This window comes from Falco naumanni, chromosome 2, assembly GCF_017639655.2.
Source record: "Falco naumanni isolate bFalNau1 chromosome 2, bFalNau1.pat, whole genome shotgun sequence".
Classification (NCBI taxonomy): domain Eukaryota; kingdom Metazoa; phylum Chordata; class Aves; order Falconiformes; family Falconidae; genus Falco; species Falco naumanni.
Window position 1 is genome coordinate 79,072,192 of NC_054055.1, and position 26,641 is coordinate 79,098,832.

The 26,641-nt window shown below is 39.9% G+C and overlaps 1 protein-coding gene across 4 annotated transcripts in view; it reads right to left on the reverse strand.

Moving 5' to 3' along the window:
* The window catches only part of BRWD1 (bromodomain and WD repeat domain containing 1), a 63,285-nt gene extending 39,816 nt beyond the window's left edge, over positions 1–23,469 (reverse strand). For 2 of the 4 annotated variants that reach the window (XM_040585094.1, XM_040585095.1), the window contains exons 1-19: positions 23,250–23,469; positions 23,023–23,081; positions 22,801–22,830; positions 22,539–22,598; positions 19,200–19,350; positions 17,839–17,937; positions 17,119–17,279; positions 16,309–16,530; positions 14,307–14,407; positions 12,657–12,727; positions 11,337–11,437; positions 9,937–9,977; positions 8,249–8,347; positions 5,615–5,765; positions 4,883–5,017; positions 3,258–3,386; positions 1,717–1,942; positions 1,093–1,278; positions 189–372 (exon numbers count right to left, since the gene is read on the reverse strand). In XM_040585094.1, coding sequence (XP_040441028.1) covers positions 189–372; positions 1,093–1,278; positions 1,717–1,942; positions 3,258–3,386; positions 4,883–5,017; positions 5,615–5,765; positions 8,249–8,347; positions 9,937–9,977; positions 11,337–11,437; positions 12,657–12,727; positions 14,307–14,407; positions 16,309–16,530; positions 17,119–17,279; positions 17,839–17,937; positions 19,200–19,350; positions 22,539–22,598; positions 22,801–22,830; positions 23,023–23,081; positions 23,250–23,313 — 2,270 coding nt within the window. In that variant the 5' untranslated portion in view covers positions 23,314–23,469. The remainder of the gene's footprint in view (positions 1–188; positions 373–1,092; positions 1,279–1,716; positions 1,943–3,257; positions 3,387–4,882; positions 5,018–5,614; positions 5,766–8,248; positions 8,348–9,936; positions 9,978–11,336; positions 11,438–12,656; positions 12,728–14,306; positions 14,408–16,308; positions 16,531–17,118; positions 17,280–17,838; positions 17,938–19,199; positions 19,351–22,538; positions 22,599–22,800; positions 22,831–23,022; positions 23,082–23,249) is intronic. The other 2 variants (XM_040585092.1, XM_040585093.1) reach the window with 2 other exon arrangements.
* Positions 23,470–26,641: the final 3,172 nt, after the last annotated feature.

The following is a 26,641-nucleotide window of genomic DNA, read 5'->3' on the forward strand; positions in this document are numbered from 1 at the left end:
TTCCATTTATTTTTATTGAATGGACTTTACAATACAAAGCTTTTAAGCACAGCTGACCGTAACACTGAACTACTTCAATCTGTACCACAGATCTCTTTTAGCTTAGGTCTAAGAGCACTAGATTTAGAAAAAACAACATGATGTGTTCTCTCTAGTCATATGTGCAGCCCCATAAGCTGCCTAAAGACCTGAGTAAACTTGGTGGTATTTCTGGTACGACAACTCTTCGTCTCCAAGCCTGAAGGTCTCGCTCAGTAGCCATCTGACTTCGTGGAGCGTTCTGATGCATCTGACGCACACCTTCAACTTGCCCACTACGTCGCAGACCAATATTGGGAGGAGACTGGATGTCAAAACTTGGCCTTCTAAAAGCTAAAATATACAAACAAAACCATTTTTTCCAGACTACACAGAATTGGAAGCTTGTTTCTTCTTACTACAACATAAAAAAATTAACACTTTTCATATTTTAACCTCCGTAATTGTAAGTACATGACTAGTTACCACCTTCAGGAATTTATCTGTCTCATAAGAAATACAGTGAGATTACACATATACTTTTTAAAATATAATATTTCTACTATTTTAATACAGTGAAAGGAAATGCTTTTCCAAACTATTTCAGGCAGCTCTGAGGTTAGTGAGGTTCTAAAAAGCACTTTTCCTAGAGCTAAGATTACTTAATTAAAACTACAAGGACACAGATCAGAAGAGTGCCTGGTTTAAATCTGTAAAGAAGAGGGAGGGAAACCCAGTTTGAATAGTGGTAAAATACTTTGCAAATTTTAGAGGAGAATAAACGTCGCTCCTATAAATGTTACTTGAGTACTCTACGAATATTATTAAATATGGAGCACTCCAAAAGTAATACAATTAATGCTCTTTAAAAGGAAAGTGAAAAGCTCTGTTTTGCAATTTAATCACAGTAGTAGCAGTGTTTTAATGAATGAGAAGACCTTAACCAGGTATAACTATGTTAAGGGAATCTTAGTACCCAAAACATTAGAAGATAAAAACTGTTTGAAATATTTCACAGAGCATAACCAAATGGAGATAGTACAATTACCTAAGAATTTATCAGCAAGCACTAACCTCTTCTAGGTGTTCCTTCCCCATTTTGTGGGCCATTTGAAGCAGATTCTTGATCAGCTCCGGTTCTTTGATCTTGTTGTAGTTGTAATTGTCTAATCATGTCATCAAGAATGCTGGGCTCCAAGCCTTGTTCATCATGATCAACTGTTTGTTGGCCTATAACTTGTTCAACCACTTCTCCATCACCTTGCAAGTGTAATACAGATAAAATGAATGGGTTTTGTTAAATAACTGACTATAGCAAAATGACTTAATCTCATTGTTTACATCACAGTGAGATGTGTTGTACAGCTAAACACAATGAAAACCATTCTTGAGATGATTGCAATTGCTTATTCCAAACAAGCCATTTGCAGAGTCTACAACTCAAACACAGTATGCACATGTCAGTGCCTGCAGAAAATAATTAAGACATCCATTTGAACAACAAATAGTATTTTTTTTTGCTTGTTTAAAATCATATTTGATGTGGGACCTTTCAGCATCTATAGTGAACATAAATACACAAGTACTTAGCACGTGAGAAAATGAAGGCATTTTTAAATCACTTATGTCACATCTACTCTGTTCCCATGCAGAATTACTATAGGTCTGGATGCAGGTCTTTAGTGATAGTGTTCTTACTTGTTGCTACATATCCCAGCTGAGGAATCAAATGTTCATCTGCACAATTCTCTCTTCCAGGCACCAATCTTTGATATTTTGTCGGATGAGGGTTTCCATCCACATCTACTAAGAAGGGAGGGGGCATGAGATGAGGTGCTTGTTGAGTCTGCTCATCTAGGACGTAATTGTTAGAGTCTCGAATAAGTGGCCGATAGTCAGTGTGGAAAAACATCTGATCAGGAATCTAGAAAGAAATGAAGGTTTTATATTTTTTTTTTTTTTTTAAAAAGAGTTTTCTAAAGAACTGAAAAGAACAAGTCACACTAACATACCTAAAATCTCCTTAAAGGTTAATAGAAAGTGCAAGTTCCCAATAGAAAGAGTTATGCATAGCTACAATTAATCTGTATGGGTGTTGCAGTACTCATTTTTTAGTGCTTTTGCAGGCAACAAAATGCTTTTACAATAAACTGAGGTAGCTTAAAGCAGAAGCACTGCAAGCACTGCTTTACGCTTGAAGTTAAAAATATTTAAATCTCATTCTGTTTCATTTTTTCCCCACAAAATTAAGAAAGTTTCCTTGGTTTTCATGCAAGGAAATAATTGTCTAAATTTCAACCTAAGTTCTCAAAGTAAAGTTTGTTCTTAATCATGCAGTGACCACCAGAAATTTTTTCTGCAACTGAAACAGTTGTTAAATCCATGCAGCTGAAGGAAAATGGTTACACAAGTATTAGATCACAGTCTGAATCTTTGCTCCTAGCAATGATGAGCAAGATGAAGAGAATTAAGTTTCAATTTCAGCTAAGATATAGAGCAAAAAACCACCCCACTATTTAAAATGAGAAACACAGAATTACCATTACAAATTAAAAAAAAAAACAACTGAGGGGAAAGTGAAGAAAAGCACAGGCTAGAACTACAATTTTGAGAGCTATTTTGAAAAAACAGAAACACATGTATTTATCAAAACAAAAAGGAAACAGGCTGATAAAGTCAAAAAATATTCATCCCATGCACATTTTTAAACATTTCAAAATCCAGTGTTGAACGATATTTATTTTTGCTTATTTTAATCAAACTCATAAAGTGATTTAGGGGTTCAATAAGGACAAGCCTAAAGAACTGCAAGTTCTAATAACTGAAATAAACCAGCAAACTATGCTTAAGATGCTACCTAATTAACCAAAAAGCACAGTTTGTAGTGCAATAAACTGTCACACATTCCACTCTTCAAACATTAAACTATTTTCAGAAATTAGAAATAAAAGTAATTTTGAGGTTGAACAATTAACATGCAAATTAGCTGACCGGAATATGAAAATGTATTCCAGAGAAGTTCTTGGGAGCGACTCCCAAGGAAATGTTAAGACACTGGTTTTTCCTGCTGTGCCGGGACCACATGCAAAAGCAAACTCAGGCATCAAGGAACTTGTTATATTTAGATCCTGTACCTACACAAAACTATTTTTTACATATGATGTTTCAGAGGAATTAGTGTAACTAATCTACTTCACTTAGAAGCTTGACTAAACAGTTTAACAGAAGTCTGAACTTACCTTTTCATAAGGCCTGCTACAGCCAAAACCAAATATCAGTAAATGTCCATGAGAATCTGTACATGCAAAATGCTGTCCATCTGGTGAAAATTTGCAGTCAAAAACAGCACCATGTCCTTGGCCTTCGATCTAGATTGAAGGAAAGAAACTCAAGACTATCTGACCATTTTTTTTTTAGCAAACAATAATGCAGCACCAAAAAATAATTACTCCGTCAAAAGCAGTCATGCACCTCTTAAATACCTCCATTAAAGCACAGATAACCTCGTTAACTCAGTTTATTTCTTTTCCCCTGGACATGTGAATTTCAGTCCTGATTCAGACAGTTTTAAAAGATGTGCTCAATGGTATGGAAACTTACTGTTACAAAAAAACCCCCCAAAACTAACCAACCAACCAACAACAAAAAACCACCAAAACCATACAGACATGCTTTTAGAGGCTTTTTACCTGTTGTATACTGCTTAAAAGTAAACTGCAGATTTCGTTACATCACTTCCAAGAAAAGCACAGAGACCCTTAAAGCTAAAGCCCTCACTTTGCTATTGACTGTAACCAGACCAAAAAAAAAAAAATTAAAAAATTAATATGAACAGTGGACCACAACTTAAGCCTCAGACAAAATAACCTAGTTTAAAGTGTAAATCATAAGCTGTCAAACGGAACGAATGTAATGGGAGCTCTCAAGAAGAACTGCACCAATCCACTAATTGTTATGGTAATAATATTATCGCTTACAACACAGTTGAGAACACATATATTTGTCTGTAAGACTCTTGAAATGATGGTCTAAACCAGGACCTTTCTGTCTCTTAGATGGCACCTCACCTCAATTAAGGAAAATGGTTACTAAGAATGAGGTGCAAGAAGATCTTCCATACCAAAGAGTGGAAAAGCCCGGTGTCAACTATTTACAACAGCCCACAGACCTAGAAGTCCTGATCAACAGGTGAAGTCTGAAGAGCTCAGACACTGCCTAGGACGAAAGTAAAGTCCTGCTCTGCTCCCCCATACCTCACACTCAACTGCAAATTCTCACCATTCATCCACCACATCTCAGAAGCTTATCAAGACCTCCCTGACCAAATTCAACTTAGAAGCCTTAAGGAAAGTAGCAGTGGGGAGTACTTCTGCAGATCTGTGAACTGGCTCAGCTTAGTAACGGGTCCAGTGAGAGGCACCTGATTCAAGACAGAGAGTGGAAGCGGGCACCCAGAAGCAAACAAGGGAGGCAATCCCAGCCCTCCTTTTCTGCCACATTAAACTGTTACAACTGACTCCTGGTCACTTTCCACCTACAAATACAATAACCAAGAAATTTAATGGTAAAAGCTCTAAAGAAGAAATGAATTCGTAACATTTGCTGGTTTGGGGTTTTTTGGTGGTTTTAGTTTGGGTTTTGGGTTTTTTTTTTTTTTTCTTCTTTTTTTTTGGGGGGGGGGCATCTTCTTTTTCTTTGGTTTTTGGTTTTTTGGGGGGTTTTTTGTTTTGTTGGGGTTTTTTTTTGGGGGGGGCAGCGGTCCTCCAAAATGTGCAGGGGTTATATGTGTTGGCAACAATCCCTTCAACTAGTATATGAACACACTGCAGGGCACAAAGAAAATGGGGTTTAAAAAAGGTCTTACCATGTTAAAGTAATGCTTTGTTTTCATGCCTTTGGTAATGTCCCATATAAAGATGTTGCCATCGTGACCTGCAGACAGCATTATCCTGGAATCAAAAGGATGGGTCTCCAAGACAAATACTTCATCCGTGTGCCCCTAGAATTCAAAATTCCACATAACATTCAAACAAGAGGACATAAATCCCCATCAATAGGGTATTTCCAGTAGTGCCTTAAGTACTATACTATCCTCTCCTCCCTCATACTCAACTTTTGGAAAATTAAACCCCTGTAAGCTGCCTCCAAAAACATATGGACTTTTACAAATTCCACAGTGTATCTATCTGGACTGCTAGCTGTGGCTCATCAGTAGGGCAAAACTCCAGGCAGCCAGAAACACTTAATCATTCTAAATTTAGTAGTTTTCTAGATTCAAGCAAGAACTCTAGAAATACGGAGCTTTTGCCAAAGAACAGTGAACTATTCAATGGGTAAGTGTGTTACTGCACAAAAACTTCTATATATGCCACAGGAGAGGCAAGTTCAACACAGCAGCTAGAGAAAGAATTGTTCAAATGCAGGAGGAAGCAGCTAGTTTTAGTTTAAAAATAAAACATCCAAGAAATGCTATGCTTGCTTTATCATTCATATAGAACTTTTAAGACAAATCAGATCTAAATATGAACTCAGGATGCACATGTCATTGTCATTCTAGGAAGACCATATACATCAAAAAGCAAGTAAAATTACATACCACCAAGTCATGAAGCAATTGCCCTGTACTGGAATTCCAAACTTTGAGTAGATGATTATTCACAGCCGTAACAACATAGTTATCATTTTGGTTCCAAGCTATCATGGTTACTTTAGGCTTCATAAATTTGTCTTCTTCTGAACATGGGTCGCTATTTTAAAACAAGTTGAACTGGCATGAGATATTTTTAATCAGCCCATCTCAAACTCAAAACACAGAAAAATAACCTCTTTTCCCAGGCTAATAACCAGACAAAGGAAAGGAAGAGAAGAATTAAATTTGTTTTGAAATTTTCGTCCATAAATTTCACTCTTTTTGGAGCTATCAACTATAAAGCAGATCTGGATTTCTAGGATACTTATTTCATAGGACATGATAACCTCTTTGCCATTACAGGTGCAAGGCAAAAAGGCTTTCCTTTTTCATGGAGTCTTATCTCTTCCACAATTAGAGTCCTAACATAGTTCCTTTAAAAACTTGGACCTTTTACAGTCAAGACCTTTCCAACTGTTTCAGAAGCTAACCTTCATGTTAACTAAGCATTTTTTTCAGATTCCCAACATTAAAATATTTGTAGTGAGTTTTTGGGAGCAGAGGGAGCTACAGGAGTAGCTTCTGTGAGAAGCTGCTAGAAGCATCCCCTGTGTCTAAAGGAGCCAATACAAGCCAGCTCCAAGACAGACACAGCACTGGCCAAGGCCATCAGCGACAGCGGTAGCACTTCTGTAGTAACATATTTAAGAAGGGGAAAAACCCAAAATCTGCACAACACCTGAAGCAGAAGACAGGAGTGAGAATATGGGAGCACTGCAACTCTGCAGACACCAAGGTCAGTGAGGTAGGAGGGGCAGGCGGTGCTCCAGGCACCAGAGCAGAGATTCCCCTGCAGCCCGTGGTGAAGCCCATGGTAAGGCAGGCTGTCTCCCTGCAGCCCATGAAGGTCCACAGTGGAGCAGATATCCACCTGCAGCCCATGGAGAATCCCACCCTGGAGCAGGTGGATGCCCGAAGGAGGCTGTGACCCATGAGAAGCCTGTACTGAAGCAGGTTCGCTGGCAGGACCTGTGACCCCATGGGGGACCCACACTAGAGCAGTCCATTCCTGAACTGCACCCCATGGAAGGGACCCACACTGTAGCAGTTTGTGAAGAACTGCAGCCTGTGGGAAGGACCCATGTTGGAAGAGTTCATGAAGAACCGTCTCCAGTGGGAGGGACCCCACGTTGGAGCAGGGGAAGAGTGTGAGAAGGAAGGAGCAGCAGAGACAATGTGAGATGAACTGACCACGACCTCCCATTCTCCATCCCCCTGCGCAGCTCAGGAGGAGGATGTACAGAATTCAGGAGTAAAGTTAAGCCTGGAAAAAAGGTGTTTTAAGATTTAGTTTTTGTTTCTCATTATACTAGTCTGATTTCATTGGTAATAAATTAACCTAATTTCTCCACGTCAAATCATGACAGTAACTCCCGAGTGATCTCCCTGTCCTTATATCCAGCCACGAACCTTTTGTTGTATTTTGTTTCCTCTGTCCAGTTGAAGAGAGGAGTGATAGAGCAGCTTTGGTGGGCATCTGGTGTTCAGCCAGGGTCAACCCACCACAATATTAAAGGTAATATTTTGTATTAACCTCAATGTATTTCCTCATTTCTGTCCCCATAATACATGTGTAGGATACTGTAACACACCCTTTCAGCATCTTAAGTCAACTGAAGGAACAAGCTTTCTTTGAAGCATACCTTCACAGAGTATTATCTATATTCCACATCAACTAGTATCCTCTCTTACAAAGACTCTCATTATACACAACCACAATTGTACATATTAATCCAGAAAGATATCATAGTCAAATCTCAAATATTTCTATCTCCTCCTTTCTTAGTAAAACCACTTTTCCCCGCACCCTCCCCCCTCCCCCACCATGGGAACATCACAGGAATCACACCCTCTAATCAACTAGAAAACCCAAGGTTTGTTTTTTGTTTCCCCCACGCTCCCCTACTCTTATTTAATCACCTACAAATTCACTTCTGCTTAGTGTCTACAAAAGTAAGCTGAACATTCTGCACAATTGTAAAACATCCAGCCTTCAGGTTTATCCAGCACCATGTAATATCCTGATCTTATCTGCAATGACACTACTCAAACTGTGTGACATCACCATATTTCATTAATACACTTTTAAAAGTACAAAAGAATCAATGAAAATAGTCAGCTAGATCAGCCCTTGATGAAACCCACCTATTACCAGTCATGACCTCTGGAAGAGGTCATCTACAACCTTATTTTTACCAATCTAAAAAGGTTTCTCCTGTGACATGTCAGGTGTCTGAAATCCAGACAGAGAAGATCTATTGTACTTTCTGTTAACTTCTTCTCTTAATAAAGGAAACGTAATTAATTTGGCACAGTGTACCTTTGAAAGCTATAAAAATATTTATGTGTTTATTCAAGCACAAACTAAAATTTAGCAAGTTATTACATCACATTATTTCACCCAAAAAAACCCACACCACTTGATCATAACACTGCTAAGGCTTGCTCTAGTTTGACTGCAAATAAGTGTGCTTGAGTTTTTCAAACTTTCTGACTTTACACAACAGACAAAAAAAAAAAAAAAGATAACACTTCACTCACCCTGGTAATCGATCGGACATATCCAACAAAATACTCCTCCATTCTGCTTGCTCAAAACACCAGATACGAGCTGTTCCATCTCTACTGCCACTTATGAACCTTGAAGAAATTTTAAAAGATAGTTAATTCATCTTCAAAAGAACTTGCTTTACATCACCACAATTTAAAACATTACAATGAAAGACTGATAGAAGCAAAAGCTTCTATTTGCGTGCAAGGGAATTCTTTACAGTTATCGGTCCATTAACCTTCTTTCCGGAAGCCGAGGAAAGAGTTTTTCTGAACTAAAAAAACTGAATAAAGTTGTCAAAACCCATAGGACAGAAAAGCAATTTCCAAAGTTGAACTCAATTCACAACTTCACCCTCAACTCCTTCTCAGCTGCAGTTTTTCATTACCATATTTTAAGTAATGCATTCTGAAATTGTAGAGTATCAGATAATGAAGTGGAGGCAAGAACAGATCAGCACAGCAAAACCTGAGCTGTTCCCACCCACAACTGCACATAAAAGAGGAGACCACCAGTGGCTTACTTCAGGATACCAAGGTGTAAACCACAGCAGTTCAGGCTTCCATTTCATGAGCTGCTGAACAATGAATGCAGCAGAATGGAAATTTCTAAAGAGAGGAACTGAAACACTATAAGATATCCCAAAGATAATGTCCCTAGTCCATGAATCAAAACCCTGAGAAAGACAGTTGACATACCTCTCATAAAAGAAGTCTGGGTGCTAGGTATATCACAACTGTGCTCTAATTTGCTATGATTCATTTTAATAACTCATTCATTAGTTCAGAATTATTCATTTAATAATAATAAATCTTAAACACCTTCCACAGAAAGTTTCACCAAGCAAAACAGCAGAAGTTTTGCCTTTTTTTCTTTTGTACTGCCTTGAAAAGTAATCCATGCAGGCAACTTGATGGACCAGTGCAACACGATGACCCCAAAACCAAGTATAATTGCAGAAAAACACTGAAAGGAAGACAACTACAACTTCCAAACTGAATACAGATTATCAGCATTCTTAGCCACAATTACCTGGCTTCCAAGAAAAAAAAAAAAAAACAACAAACAATAAAAATACATCTGCAACTCGAAGTTGCAGCTTTAAGTCTACCCTGAAGGCTAAAATCCACACCTTCATTAGTGATAGGCCAATCAGAGATCAGTTTTGACTCCATTCTGTACTGGAAGTATGGATGAAGTTTTACAAATGGAATTTACACATGCTCCCCCCAGCCCCAAATCAGCTGTAAAATTCTGTTAAATCCATTTCCTTAAATAACAGTAGGCTAGAAAAAAAAAATTAGAAGGATTAAAACTTATTTTAGACCACTTCCATTGCATTTTCCCATTTCCTACTTTGATCCAATTACTTTCCTGAAACCGAAAGGAAAGGAGTGGAAAAGCAGGTTTATAAAGCCACAAATACACTGGGTATGTTAAAATACTCCAGGTAAATCAATATGCAGCCACTTCAAATACATTATCTAACAAAGATTAACAGAAAGCCAAAACAGACAGCTGAAACCTAACTATGTTCTCCTGGATTAGTCCACATTTCCCCTTTGAGTTCTTAGTAAGCAGAACCTTCTTACTGGAAATCTCCAGGTGAGAACAATAATACATTCATAACTCCAAACTAACATATTGTTTGTTCACATTTGAGCATCTTTCAACATACCTATCACCACTGTTCGAAAACTGAATGCTGTCAACTTTGTCCTGTAAGAAAAAGTACCATTTGTTAGAAATTATGTTTTTAAATAGGAAATATGGTTTTGACAAATCCAAGCTTATTAAAATATGATGTAATCAGTAAAACATCATGTAATTTCTAATGGTTTTAACTGTAAGGTAGACCAAGTCCCAATGAATACTTAAAAAAAAATCACTAACCACTAATGCATTTATAATGCAAGTTTTTAAAAAATATCCCACTTAAACATGACAGATTGACAGATGAAATAGCTGTCCATTAATAACTTGGCAGCCAATTAACGCATAGTTGAATATATATTTCCAACATCCTAAGCTAACTACTATCAAGAGGAATCTGTTGTTCCCAGTCCTACTTACACATTCCTTAAAGAAATATAATTAATTATTCATTTTTATCATAATAAAACCTACATGGTAAGTAGACAGCACACTCAGATCAGTTTGCCTTCAAGAGCTGAAAGTCTCCTCTACATACAAAATAAACATTGATCAAGCCTTATCACTGTAACATAAAAGCCTAAAGTCAGACTCAGTATTGGAGAAAACATACTAAGGCAAATGAAATTAAGGTGATGAGTATTTTAAGAGCTGCCCTTGAAAGAGCTGTAAGGTTCAACTAAATCTGAATTCTCTACAGTAAAACCACAGATTCTTTGTGCATTAAGTGCTGAAAAAACCTGCACATGAACATAAGCCAACTTTCCCTTAGACTGCTAGGAAGACAGAGTCCATTTGACTAAGGCACACAAATTAAAAAATAAGAGTATTTTAATAAGTTATTTTCCTAACAGGTAACAGTTACACCAAGAATGCAAGTAAAGACAGACAGCACACATAACACAAAGCACATGGGAAAACAACACCAAACCAGCAAGCTGACTTATTACTTAGGAAGTATAAAGCAGCTTGCACAGCTACTGGAGACCCGAATAAAGTAAAGATGAACAGAAGTAAAATTCTGGAGACTCAATGCCATTTAAATATTAAAACCAAAAGGTGTCAAATGGTAAATAACATAAGTAATGAAATCTACATTCTCAGCCTATCTACTTCCTATATACAGCACAGAATATGTAGGCGGCTAGGCACACTTGCATCAGGGGGAAGCAACTGAACAAACCACACGCTTTAAAATTTGAGAAATCTATGACAACCAGTTGGAAAAACAGAATTCTAAACACCATCTTGATACATTCCAACCTTTAAAATGGTCAAATCACATTGAGCTGACTGGCTGAAATTCTGCATAAGTTCTAAAAATATTCAATAAAAGAACATTGCCACAAGCCCACTAACAACATTCACATGTGATTTCAATACTGCTTGAAGCGACTAATTATTAGATTTAACAATCTTACTTACAGCATGACTTTCCAATTCAGCTATCTTCTCAGGTGTTTCAGAGCCAAAAAAATACATCCTGATGACATGGTCAGTACTGCCAGTTGCTAAAAACATACCACCTGTAGAAATCACGCAATAATTAAGCTACTGTGGAAGAAATTAAAACAGATCACTAACATTTCTCAGATGCCTAGTCTAAAAAAATAATCTGAAGAGTGTCTTTTTAATGCTTTTCCACTGACATTCAGATGTGGAAGGAAAACTCCCTCTTGCTTCAGAATTCTCTCTGCCATAGTAAAAATAAATAGTCATACTCAGTGTGACAAAGATTTTAAAATACCTAACTAGGGGAGTGCTCAAACATCTACAACTACCAATTGCGCACAGAAGCCTTTGATTACAGCTAGTCATCAGCAGAATTATCTAGATGACACTTTCACTGTAGCATGTGTCTCATTTATGGCAGTGAATTACTTCAAAACTGGGTAGAAGTGCAAGTAAACCAGCTTAAGTACACAGGCACAAAACCAGCTTAAGTACACAGAACACACCTCCTGGTCGGAAGCTACCCGCCACTGGAGCAAGATAACCTGGCTCGAGAGGGCGGAGACTGGCAGAAGTCCATGGACCAGAGAAGGAGCAAGGTGTGTTGCTTGGCATAAAAAGATGCCTTCTTAGCAACTGAACTTTGGAGATCTTCCCCACCAAGGATCACGACGATCGGAAGGACCGGCGGGACACTGCCTGGACCTGGGACCATAGGGACGCCTTGGACCCGTGGTGGATCCTCTTTCCTTTTCTTTTTACTTTACCTTTTATTCACTTTCTGTCTTTCTACCTATCGCACACCGCTTTACGGGCAAACAATAAAATTGTGCTGTTTGATTGAAGCATAACCCCCTTGGTGTGGTCGCCTTGATTTTTGTGCTTTGAGATCATAGTCAACGAACCATCACGAGTCCACTGAGTGGACCGTGACATTAACTTAGCGAATTAATTTTGCAAATTCCTGATATTATACTAAGGGATTAAACAAAAATAAAAATCCAGTAAAGATGGATAAAAAGTAAACAACTATCATGCAACTTTTACTTCTGTAAAATCACCAATGGCAAAGGGAAAATAGTACCACTTAGTTCAACAGTCTTTCACCGTTAGCTAAGGCAAGCCACAGTATTTATGTCACAGGCTAACTATACACGTATATACAGCTACTTACTACACAGCTCCTGGCTTTGTGTATTTCAAAGCTGTCACAACCAGAGTACTACAATAACTCTGTAATAAATGAGGAAAGAAGAGACACCACATGCTAAACTCAATCTGTGCATGACTTACCCACACTGAATGAAGAACAAAGCATCTGAACCCCTGGCCTAGGTTTCTCCGTGAATTTCACTGGCCGATTGCTTAAAAAGAAAAGATGCTTGAAATGGGACATGCCATACAAAACTTGGCTTTTATCAGCATTTTAAAAATAAAGGTATGTTTCTTGAAACATCTACATTACAGGTAGTTCTTAAATACATACACTAACACCTGCAAATCTTGCGCAGGAGGATGAGCAATAAGGTTTTCTTTCCAAAATTACTGTACACACACAAATGATATTTGAAACCCACACAGCTCATGACTTTTTCTGCAAGATGCTATCACCTAGCAAGGATAACATGACATGCCAAAGGATGTTTATTTTCTCTCATCCTTCTCTAAGTATGATTTACCCCCACCACAACATATCCACAAAGTACTGAACTCTTGCTCTCACATTACAAATCACCCACAGTAAATGAAATAAGGCCTATCAAAACACCATTACTACAGAATGCTGTGCAAAATCATAGAATTTTGCAGAAGTAAATAAAAGTTTTGCAACACTGTGCACATAGTGATTTAAGAGACTGGTTTCCTGTTCTGTAAGTCATGTACACGCTCTTCCAGTTGACATGGCCAGAATCTCACAGAAAGTAGCTACTAAGAGCTACATTAAGGAGAAATCCAGCACTGTGCCACTTAAAAGCACTATAGGTTTCTACCCATTATTCTACTGCTTTTCTGTTCCAATTTTTTCTGTTTATCAAAGGAAATATTGAGAAATTCTGTGTAAGAAAATTTCTCATGTTTGTATGACACACACTACAGAGATTCAACTCCTAAGAATGCTGCTTTGAGACCTACCAATGCTTAAAACTAACTTAAGTCCATGCTTAACCTAATTTAAACAATGCTTACATCTGACACGGTCCTCTAAGTTGATTTCAGAAGGTGAATAATTAAGGATCCAGTTTAAACACTTTCCTCCTGTAACTTACAGCCCTAAAAGATTCTTCAGATGAAACTATACCTTTGATAGTTTTTGCGCAATTCTACTACCTTAAGATCACAAATTTGAATTAAAAAGCAAAATAATCTCGTGCTTTCTAACATACTGATTTTTTTAAAAAAGAAGCTGCTCTATCGTAAAAAGGATTACTTTATACCAACTTCCATTATATGGCTCAACACTAGTACAGACTGATGATCCCAGATCTCTTCTTTACAGTAATAATCTAAACTATTTTTTTCTGTACAAATAAACAGCAATCACATATAGAACATTTAAGAACTATCCTGAACATACTCTGCATGCAAATTCTGTAAGTGACATCCTAAAACTACAGGACTGTTTAAAACTCAATACAAACAAAAATCTTTATTATATTGTTCCAATATATTTATGTTTAGCAATTCTAGTTGTCTTATATTTGTACTTTTAGTGTAGTAAGAAGTTAATATATTTCCTGACTGATCTCTCAGAGCAACACAGTAACATAAATTTGTACAGGATATAGTCAGTCATGGTGCTTTAAAATAATTACATAATAGATTATTTCCACAACACTTTTATGATCACAAAAAAATCAGATTTTTTTAGCTAATTAAAATCATTCCACTTATTTTAATCAAGCATGGTATGGCATAGAGATAATTTGCAACCCATTTACATACTTGAATTTCATGGAATCTGCATCCCATTGCCAAAAGCAAACAGTTCCATCTGCACCAGTAGAGACCATGTATCGCATGGAGCCTTTCACCATTGGACTAAACTAAAGAGAAGAAAGGAATATCAGATCCACACAAAAAGATATTTAAAAAAACTAATGTAAAGCATTGATTTACTTCAGATTTTTCAACTAAAATGGCTAAAGCAGTTGTTTTAATGCTTATAAAATAACATTTATACTTCAGATTATGGTCGATGTTTCATCAATGAACTATATAAAAATCAATTTATTCACTGCTTTGGTTTTGAAGTCTTAACTAACCACAAGCATTCACTAAAAATTTTGTCAATGAATGAAGCAAACAGCAGAGCAGACTAAAAAAAAAGTATGGAATTAAGTTTCACTAGACAGGCTTACTTTTTAAACTCTATATTTAAGCAAAGCATCAGTTATGAGATAGTCCAAGTATGTGTAACTTGGTATCACATACGAATTAATAGGAAGTCCTCACACGTATTTTTTAAGACATGGATTTACTACTATGCACAGAGCTATCCTTCAGAAAACTTTACAGAACACAAGTTACACAAGTTGATTAAATTGTTTATCAATTATTATTACTACCACCATTGGAAACAGTCGTATAAATTGTACATATTGCAATGACAGTATTACTAAAAATGCTTAAACAAAAAAAATCCACCACAGAGTAGAAGGAACTCCATAAGTTAAGTGCTTTGCCAATAAAAAACAAAGAAACAAAACCAAATAAATGCAATTAATGCCAGAGAAGCTCTTCAAATACAAAGATTATTCTTGGAGGCAGCATTTTTGACAAAACTGCAAAATTAATTTTTGTACTGAACTTCACAAGCTGGCAGGTGGCCACTACTTCACCCCTCAAAGTAAGCCTGTTTGTCTCATTAGAAAATGCAGCAAATCTGGATAATGAGTTTATCTGTGAAATAAGGAATTAAAAAGGCCAAAACAAGACTGAATTCAAAGGCCTACCAATAGCACACAGAAGTATCACAAAGTCTTCAAACTTAAATACACAACATACTACACTGAACATCTTTGCACTTTTGAAATAACTTATAGTTTTGAAATTAAGACATACCTGTATCACAGAAGCTCTAAGAATCACATACTGGATGAGAACACTCACCCACATAAACCAGTAACAGGCAACTGGAGGTCACTGTATTTCCCAGAAATTCCCTTTGGTTCCAACAGCTCAAGTATTACAGGTAGTGATTTTTTTTAAGCAAAGAAGGATTCCTGGCATTATCTTCAGTTAAATACTCAGGAATTTCAGGAAAGCAAGGAACTTTTTTATTATTTAAGCAGGTTTCTCCTGTGGCTTTGACTAATTCTTGACATCAATATCTTAATGTTCACACTTTAATATTCCCCCAGTCACACAGAAATAATTTCAGTCAGGTGAAAACCAGTGACAGGCACAGTGAAAGCTGTTTGATATTCACACGCAAGCCTTCATTGGAAATAGAACATCAGTTCCTTGCACTAGCACACGAAAAGCAAGATGTACACTTGCTATGTTACCTCCTAACCTAGTAACAGCAACAACAATACTTTTCTGCATCAAAAGAAAATGATGTTACTAACCTTCCTTTTCATTAAGTTATAACATAAAAACAGAGGGCTCTGAGGTGTAGAGCATTCACATGACTGTTTCTCAGTTTCAATTAGCAACCAAGGAAACTGGTCCTTTCTTACCAACATGACAGCTAGCTACTCTTAGAGTGTCCTATCAATCTAGATTCTACTACTAAAGCAGGCAACTTCCTAACTCAGGTGCAACAGCATCTTCCCCCTCCCAAATTATTTCTTGTCTTCTACTATTTGATTAAAATACCTTCAAACTTTCCATAACATGCTGTCAAGTGAAATTTATAAGTTTCATGGACTGGCTGCTTCTTACAGTCTATCTACATTATTAGTGCTTCAATATGTAGAAATACTTAAAAAAAAACCCTTACCTGTAATGAGGTAATGGACCCTGTATGTCCATGGAGGACTGCAACTGGTGCACAAGTTCTCAGACACCACACTCTGATCATTTTATCACAACTTCCAGCTGCAATCATAGTGTTTTCGTAATTGACGGCCATATCTGAAATCTCCGCTGAATGTCCTCGTAATGTGGCAAATAACCTGCCGTTGTGAGTTGACCAAATCTTTACCAAACAGTCATCTGAGCCCTAGAAAGAAATCATTTATTACACTCAGCAAGGATTTTCAAAGACATTCAGGGTAAAAGTTCTAGGTTTCTTCTGAAGAACCAAACTATATTTTCCCACAGATTGGTAAATTACACTTCTATTTAAAACTACATAAGCCATTTTAATCTGAAAGAAATAAAGTCATACAACCAACATTAAAAACCAAAAATGCTCATTTATGGTTCAGGATTAGTCCAATCACCACAGATCTATACCATATAACTAAAAATGTCTGGAATAAGTTCGAGGGGATTCCTTACAGTAATGGCAAGGGCCAATGAAAGTACTGTTCTGTAAAAGCAATTTCTCCTATGCCTCTTCATCAAACTACCTTACTGAAAAAATCTTGTACAACAACATCAACACCTGACCAGATATTAAGTACAACAACTTCTTACATGCTTCTACCCCTTAATTGTATCAAATTGTTCTACCTAGCACAGCTTAATCAGCTAACTTTAAACACTATTGCTATCCACCTCCAGAAGTTTTAGCATAACATGCATTTCAAAGTTCTTTTCCTAGCATCCATCTAGAACTATATTCAGATTCATTTCATCAACTCACAGTAAATATTCTATGTCCAGTCCTATCGAATGCAACACAATATACAGAAGAAAGATGGCCAAGAATCCGTCTGTGCATCTTGACATGCAGATACATACTTCCTGGAAATGAAGTACTGAACTTTGCATATCCAGTTAATTGTTTTGCTCGATGTACTTCCACTAGAATGCAAAGAAATCAAAGAGTGAACATATTAACGTTTAAAACAGGTCTATTCCAAAATATGACTTTATTTAACTTCCATTAATATATTACTTAAGGGCTTACTAGAAATGACTCAAATTTCATAAGATCAGGGGTATTTGCGAATTTTTCTATGTATAATATCAAGACAGTATTTTAAACTTGCTCCAATCAAAACTTCAGTCTCTAAATAAGTGCTAAATGTTGCATTTATTTTCCCACAGCTTTCTATTCCTTAAATCACACCTTAGAGAGTTCTTCTATCCAAAGGAGAATTATATGTATTTTCTGTAGGTTTACCTACTGAACACAAGAGCTTTATTAAAGAACAAGGTGTCATCTAGAGGCTACTGTCTCACTAGTGCTGTTAGCAGACCTTTGCACCCAATAAGTAACTCCAGTGAAGTCACATAAAGTTCTCCAGATAAGCCTCCAGATCCAGTTCTGAGGTGCAGTGTTCAGGGTTGCAGCATGGCCAGTATCAAGATACACATCATATGCTCACAGGAGCAGTGTTAAGTGTTGGAAAGAGCTTACCAAGATTTGGTGGTGTGCCATAGTTCACAGGAATTTCAGGAGGTCTTCCTCTATGAAGAGCAGCAAATGCAGAGCCCTTCCAAACAGTGTTCCTGCAATCTTTAAAACCAATTGGTTGAAGTTTATGACAAGTACATGTTAAAAATGCCAAGAGAGCTGTAGTTCCAAGACACAGTAAAAAATGTATCTATAAGTGGTCCCAAACACAGTATTGAAACAACTAAAGAGATAGGAACACCAAATGCCCCAAACTTTGCATGGACAGTGTAGCATCAGAGGAGAGAAAAATTCATTTAACAGAATAACAGAAGGATGGAAAAAACCCAACACAAACAACCATCAGACTTTGGAATTACTCCTAAATAGTGATGCCCCCGCAGTTCACATAGCACAAAACTAACTTTTCAAATGAAGTTTTCTTACTTTCTTACTCATTCTCAGCGCAAAGCCTTTAAGACTTTTAATGTTTTCATAAATACTTATTTATAAATATTATATTTATTAGTACGAAATTATTTAACTAGATGACCTTGAGAGGTCCCTTCCTACCTGACAATTCCCACACTGACAGTTACTTTCACACACACATGCTGAAATAATTGCAGCCCTGATTTTCAGGATAGAACAGTCACTGTTGTTCGATGTGCATCCTTGGAAGCAGTTAGGACAGATAGCTGAAAACACAACAGTATCCCATAGACCAGTCCCACAACACAGCATCCAGCCACGCAAAAGAACTTCATACAAACACAGGAACAACTCCCCTCCCGGAAACATTCAAAAGGTAAGAGTAAAGCTAAGTCACACCCTATCAAATACAGTATGGGCTTATGCATTGCCAACCATTTCCTATAAGTTACAGGCAAGTATTTTCTTCCTGTGTACGTACAGAATTCACAAGTACTAATTTTGATGCCATTTGCATTAATTAAAAAAAGCTTTCAGAAAACGTGTTACTGTCTCACATTTGCACTGAACAGGGTACAACAGCTACTGCTTTCAAAACCCAACAGGGCACAATATACTACTGGGAGTGTTGGGAGATGTTAGAGAAGTAGCACCTGCACCCTGATGATTCATCCTATTGCATTAACACAGAAAACTGGACATGTTCAGCAGCCTCAGCATTCGAGTGTAACAATAATTCTTATGATGCAACTTAAAACCTTCTCTTCACAAAAATCAATATATAGCTATACCACTAATACACAGATTGCTGGTGTTTTGGTTGATTAAACACAGTACAGAAGAAGTGGGGGTCAATTTTGGTGAAAATTCACCACTTTTAAGTATTCCACAAGCATTCAACATACATTTAAGAAAATTTATCATACCCATTTCAAGTAATAAATAAGCCATACCTTTTGCTGTACGTAACAACGACTGTCTCCCTGCACCGAGTAAAGAATTCACTCTCGAAATGCTGGGTGGTATCTCCTTATCCAGTATAGGGCCAATACGCTTGCAAATTTGCAACAAATGGTCTGGAGCCACATGTTTGTTGGACAGCACCTGACAGAAATTTAAGTTTTAAAAATACATTCATATATGTATATATATATATATAGTACATCCAGAACAGATGAATCTAAAAGTGTCAATATGCATAGGTATATTAAACAATGTTTAAATACTTGTAAGTTCAACTTACAAAATAAAATAAATTCTATTAAGTTCTGATCTAGTAAATTCAGCCAGTACTTTCCAAGAATGGCAGAGCTGTAGTAAAAATAAGTTCAGTAACTTCCTGCACATCAATATTTTACCCTGAAAACCAGTAACATTCACTCATATGGCACCCATTTGTGCAGCACCTTACAATGAGCATCTTTTCCCAATTTACTCTATTTTTACTAAAAATAAAATTCAAACTCATATGAGAATTTTGCTGTAATCAAGCACAAGAATTTACGCAGCTAGTACTTCAGTCACAGTTGTTCAGTAAACTGCAAACTAGTAGGTTTGAGTGCAATCTCTCCAGAAATAGTTTCCTTGAAGAACCAGTATTACATAGCATAAGACTGCCCTACCTTCTTAAACCAAAAGGATCAAAACAGTCATCCATCCATTCAGGACAGATCCCATACTATCCACATCTAACAATCTAAAAAAATACACCCACACACACTCAGATGTCTCAGGCAAGAACAGATGTGTGTGGGTTTTTATTTTTTTTTTTCCACACTCTTCTTTCTGGGAGTTCAATGAAAAAAAAAAAATTAAAAAAAAGACTTTATCCAACTATATGTCAATCACAATAATGCAGAAGTTAAACATGCAAAGCAGGGTTTACACAGACAAGTAGACCAAACCACCAGAATCATAAATTTAAGCTATTGTGGAAGTCTGAATCAGCAGGCACAAAAAGCTCCATGCTTACTCCAGTCTCTGATCTGGCCACGTAAAAACCAGTTAGACCCAGAAGCCACACTGCTACTTCAGCAGCCAGACTATTCCCAGCCAATGCATTCAGAAGAGGCAGAGGGCCACACCAACGCAGGTATGTGGCTTCTTGCCCTTGTAGCTCAGAACACATGCAGAACTAGCTGGTGCTCATGATGCTGTTCCCCTAGCCTACTGACTATGCTTAGATGAGGGAAAGTCCTGACAAGGCTGATCTCGTCATCAGAACAGCCGGAATAAAAATACCACATGCTGTCACATAAGATCTGTTCAACAAAAAGTTGCCCAAACGCACACCGAGTATTGAGAACACACAATTTAAGCCACAACCTAATACTTGTTTTGAAAATAAAAATCCAAGTAACATATAAAGCTTGTGGGGGTATAGGTGGTATTCCTGGCAGGGCAAGGAAGTAGTAATATCAGTAAAATAGTGAACATTACCACACAGCCAAATGTATCCAAGTAAATCAGTTCATCAGATGCTTAAGGTTGATTATAAGAAATACATTTGGTAGTCCGTAGATTATAAAATGTACGTTTTCATAATTTCTTTCTAAGTTTTGCCTCTTGAACTGGTAAGGAGCAGTACCAGCCATGACACTCAGGACAGAAAGCCCAGTATACTTTACAAACAGCATTATAAACCAATTTGTTTGCATGCCATCATCAGGAAGTATATGTTGCAAACTCAATCCCCAACAGAAGCATGTATCCAAAACTTTGCAATTCATTTCCTTTTTAAGTAGTTTCACTCAGATTTTCGAAGGAATAGATATTTTAAAGTCTTGCTCCAATTCCATGATGAACAAAGAGGAAAATAAATAATTGTACCACATGACTGAATTTGTCTGTGGTCTCTGCAAATTCAGAGTGAAACCAGTAGGGCAACAACAGGTTCCCAACGCCCCTCCGCCACAAAAAACTAAAACATTCAGAAGATTAATTTGGATATTCTGAAATAATATTACCCTGTGTAGAGATTTATTTTAAATTGTGTAGGGAAAATCAGGTAGAAGTAGCACATATTAAAGAATTCATCTGACAACTGTATATGCATAGTAAACAGTTTAAAAAAACTTAAGTCGGAAGAATTCATACATGACATCTCCCACCACCACCACTTTTTTGCCAGAACTGGGGTAAAAACACCAACACAACAAACCCAACTAACCAATAAAAAACCCTCAAACAATCCTTTTTAAACTTAATACTAATTTCATGATTGCTAAATTCAAGTCAGAGCTTGAAAGTATCCCTGTTTAGCAAGACTAGGCTTTTTAGTGACTTAAAACATTAATCTAAAACCTCATTTGCTCAACTGACCACACCAACAAGCGGAAGAAATGGAATCCAGTTTATCATTTTAAGCAGCGCTTAAATAATTAAGAAAATGTTTTAAACAGAATTTCATTCCTTCTCTATGCAAGTATGATTCTGAGACCTTCAAGCATTACACAAGAGGGACAAGGGGATTTAACTGCAATAATAGACAAAATGATGGCTATAGGAGAAGTTGATCAAATTAACCTAGAATGCCTGAATCCCTCAGAGGGGGGGGAAAAGTGAGAACATCAGTTTAAAGAAAACATGATAACTACAACAAAGCAGAATAAAACCACCAGGCCATCACTTCACAAGATCAACTGCCAAATATACTTTGCCATTTAAGAAGCAGTAAAATAAAACGGCAGGAGAAACACAGGTTTCCATTCGCGAACAGATACAAATTCGAACATTTAGAGCAAACACCATCACCCCTAGAAGGCATGCTGTTGAGAGATCCCTCGTATCTTTGTAACATTTACGAACAAAGCTATGACCAGTGAGTAGCCAGAGAAAAAGAGCATACTCCTAGGCACCAGAACTGCCAACCCTTGATTTCTGAACAGCGATTTCATTTCCTAATCAGTTGAAAGGGACTGATGAAGGAAGCCAACCAGAAAATAAATACCATCAAATCAAAACGCACTTAACAAACTTGCTCGCGGAACTCTGAAATGAAACCTTGCTTCAGATTGGCTCTTCCCTATATGTAGGCAGCGGCATGTAGCAATGCACAACGCCAAGCTCCACCTCTGCTATGTAAACAATATCCTCAATTTAAAACACCACTTGTGTTTTTGTTAGTCTAATGTAAAGAAATTAAAGGCCCTTTCCAAAATAACTCGAATACTTTAACAGCCAGAACGAAACTGGAAGGTAAAGCTTTGGGCCTACTTTTAAAGGTAAAGGGTCTAACATCAATGTCATCATTCTAATTGAAATGGTTATTTAAAAAAAAAAAAAAGTCTCACCAGTTCTTCATAACTTCTACAATGCTCATTTCCTTGCCAATCCAACCTTTTAGGAAGCAACTAAATTGAGGTGGGGGGAAAAAAAAAAGAAAAGTGAGTGGTTAAAGGGGAAGGAGGGATAGATCACATCCAAACAATGTGTGCTGAGGGGAAGAAGTTGAGACAGTAGAGCGTTCTTCAAGAAGAAACTTGAATGACTTGTAAAGTAAGGGAAACTCTTGACTACAGCAAGAGAGACTATTTCATCAGAGCCCACACAGACCTGGTGCTGCTCCATCTCCTGCACCAGCACCTGCAGAGAAAAGGGGAAAAATAGAGTTACGGACGAACGAGCCTCCCGCTTCTCAAGCGGCGGCTGCCGCAGAAGGGCTAGGGAGGGGGAGGGGGACACCGGCTGTTCACACCTCCCCTTCATCCTCCGTGCGGCAGCGAAGGGCCGAGGGCTCTGTGCGCCCAGGTGAGTGTGCGGCGCCCCGGTACTCACCTTCAGCGCCCTCCGGCAGGGCCCGGTGGTCAGGAACCGAGCTATGAGGAAATAGAGCTCTGCAAGAGACACAGGGAGAGACGGGGGATGAGTCCGGGGCTGGCCGGGAGCCCCCGGGGGGACTGTAATTGATAATCACGGTCAGGAAGATGGCGGCAGGGAGCGGCGGCGGCACCGGCGGTAGCTCTCGCCCTGGCCCGCGGCCGCTGGCGCCCCGGCGGTGTTACCTGATTCAATGAGCGGCAGGGACACGCCGCCGCCGGAGTTGGAAGAGGCCGGGGGCTCGGCCATGGCGGGCCCGGCCCGGCGGCTGCCGGCCGCTCGCTCGCTCGGCACAGTCGCTGCTGGCGGCGGCCGTGGCGGCCCGGGCAGGGATTAGGGCTCAGGCAGCGCCAGGCGCGGGCAGGGCCCGGCTCGGCATAGCCCTGTCAGCGCCACCCCTCCCCCACCGCCAACCGCCAGCCAACCGCCCCCCCTCCCCTCTCCTCCGCGCGCGGGAGCGAGCCGCCCCCCGCCCCCCGCCGGACGCCTCGCTCGCGCTCGCGCTCCGGCTCCCCTCCCCCCCACGCTGCCGCTAGCGCAGCCTCGGCGGCGCCGCCGCCATCGCCGCCGCCCCGCCGGCCACGGTGCCGCCGCTGCCACCTGCGCCGGGCACGTCCGGGGGAGGGCGGGGGGAAAAAGTAGTCCCCGTCCCGCGCTCCCGGGGACTGGCGCGAGGCAGGGCGGGGTGGGGGGAGGGTGCGCGTGTGGCCGCGGAAAACGTGCGGGGACGGCGGCGGGGGGCGGCGGGGAGGAGAGAAGGTGCCCGGTAGGGGAACGGCAGGCCCAGCCGCGGAAGGATTGCGCGAGTCCGGTGGCTGGTGACGCAGCCCCGGTGGGCGGGGCCGCGCCGAGGTGGGGCGGGGCTGCGCGGCGCGCTCGGGTGCGCGCGGAGCGGCCGTTGGGTGGCCGTTGAGGGCCGGGAGCGTGCGGGCAGCGCGTGCGGGCCCCACAGCTGCCGCCGGGCGCCCCCGGGGGCCTCGGGGCCGGGCCAGGCCGAGGCCTAGCGGGGACAAGCCGCGGCCCGCAGCGAGGCGCCGAGAGCGGGCGGTGACGGAGCCGTGGAGCTGGGCCGTGTGCCCGGCCCGTCGCCCTGCGCGCTCCCCGAGCCGCCGAGGGCCGGGAGCAGCCGTGCGCCTCCCGCGTCGGCGGAGCTCGGGAGCCGCCCCAGCCGCCACCCGGCCGGGTAACCGCAGTTTGGCTCCCGTTCGCCGCTTGAGGTGGCTCGTCCAGCTCCGCTGCCGGGCCTCCCGTGCCGCCGCGGCTCCGCGGGTGCGGTGCTCGGGGGCACCTCGCCGCCCCGCACCTCGGCGTCGGGAGCGGCGGTCCCCAGCCCTCTCGAGGAAAGCGTCACTGCGTCGCCATCACCTTTCCGAAGCCAGCGCCCTTGCCGCACGATGACCCTCAGCAGACGGGTGCCAGCGCCACCTCCACCCCACCCGGCTCCGTGAGCCTGTCCGTGGGCCATTTCACTTTTCTTCTTACAGTTGTTCCTCACCTCTGTCCAGCATGAATTCCAATGTAAATTTAGCAATGGCTAGAACTCGTGCTGTATGTTAAATCTGAGCTGTTCCTTTCTTTTTCTATTCCCCACCCATGGTGGCTTGGTATGCATTTTTAGAACCTTTGAAGTCAAACATTTTTACATATCATTATAGAAGCATGCGTGCATTTTATTAGTCTCACTACCTCAGATGTGCTTTTCAGCTTCTGACAAAGAACTTCTGTACACCTGAGGTGCAGGGCCAACAGCAGCAGTTTCCCCAGACTGCTGCCTGTGTCCTGCCTTCAACACCTCCTGCTGAGTCAGTGCTCCTCTGTCACAATTCAGGTACAAGAAAAAAATACTGGTATCTTTTCCATTACAAACCTGACTTTAAAAAAGGAAGAAGAAAAAAAAATCCATGGTTTTCTGCTTCCTGTATTGTTGCAAGCTTCAGCCACGCTCTGGAAGGCTACCTGTGTTCCTCTAGATTTCATTGACAAATCAGTATTAATTAGCCAAACTTGGATGCACTCCAGCATCCTGACTGCGTTAGTGTTTTAAAGAGCTGTGATCCAGTTGACACTAGAACATGAATTCCCAAATGGTGCAGCATGAACATGTATGAAACAGTCTCCTCTTAACCAGAATGACTAGTAGCAGCATACAAACATGATTAACTTCAGAAAGCAAGTTTTTTTCTCTTCACGTTTTGAAACGGATAGTTCTCCATTACGTATGTTATTCTGTAGTGCTGTATGCACACCTGCATTACCTGTCACTCCATCCCCTAGCTGCACACAGCAAATATATCTGGTTTTGTACAAGAAAGAATGCTTTTTCTGAAGCATGCTCATGGACATTCTTGTCAGACAAATGTAAACACCTTCCACTAATTCTGTAGGCAGAATTAACATCTAGTACCGGTATGCACAATTCCTCACATTCCCTGTAGCCAAACTGTGTGTGGTGTGTGTGTGTTATGGTTCTATGTTGGCATTTCACGCTATGCAGAGAAGGGCAATTGTATCTGTGTACTGCAGAATCAATTAAAGTTCTTAGTTGATTCACCTACTTATTTGCTAGGCATGCTTCATATAATTAGGAAAGCCCATTTCACTCTGTATCACATCAAGCAGGCCATGCTGCTCAAAACAGATCTAGGGATCCCGTGCTCTTGATGCAACTACCTATGTTGTTTCCATCTTCCAGCATGAAAATTCCTCTATCCCACAAGTGAAGCCATCACTGATTGATCTGTGCTGAGTCCTTTCACTTCCATAATAAAGTAAATAACACTGTCCCCTAGAGTTAGGGAGCAGTACTGTAAATCAAAGAGTGGATAGCAAATGTTAGAGAGATGCTGAAAGTAATCAACAGGATCTCAACATCAGAAACTCATCACATGAAAAGTGGGCATTCGGTAAAAGGAAGTAAGAGGTTATTTCAGGGTATTTACCTGCAAGTTTGAGTCATTTAACTGGTGTTTTTGACTTGCTAAAAACAGAAAGTAGAGAATGTCGTGTAGCTATGCCACGCTACTACTAAATTAAATCAACAAATACTGTAACAGGAGTGAGAGGTGGGAGGCAGGAGAGTTAGGAAGTGGCATCGATTTACAGTTTTGGAATATCCAGGAACTTGTAGCCAAAGCCACAGGTGTGCTCTGCAGGGAACACAGCTGCGGTGGAAATGGACCAGAAGCGTATTGTGGTCCAGTGTTGGGAGGGCATCATACATATAAGCTAAAGAAGATTTAAACATTGCTTAAATACTGAAGAGGTAAAAATGGTAAAATCCTTTCTCAAATGAAAGCATTGTTTAAGAAAGTAAGTTACAGGTGAAACTAAAGTGGTTGCTTTTTTTTTAGAAATAACGGACAATTTTAAACAGACACCAAAAATGTACAGAAAGCAGATACTTGCAGGTGTTACTTAAGAACCTACGTTCTCAGTTAAGGGGGGGAAAAAAATCTAAGGAACAAACATTACATTTTGATCTTGACTCCTCCCAAGACAAGGTTGGCAGTTGTCTGACTGGCACCAAATAGACTGTTAAGATAAAACCACGCTACTCCCTGCTGCAGTTCAGCAAAAT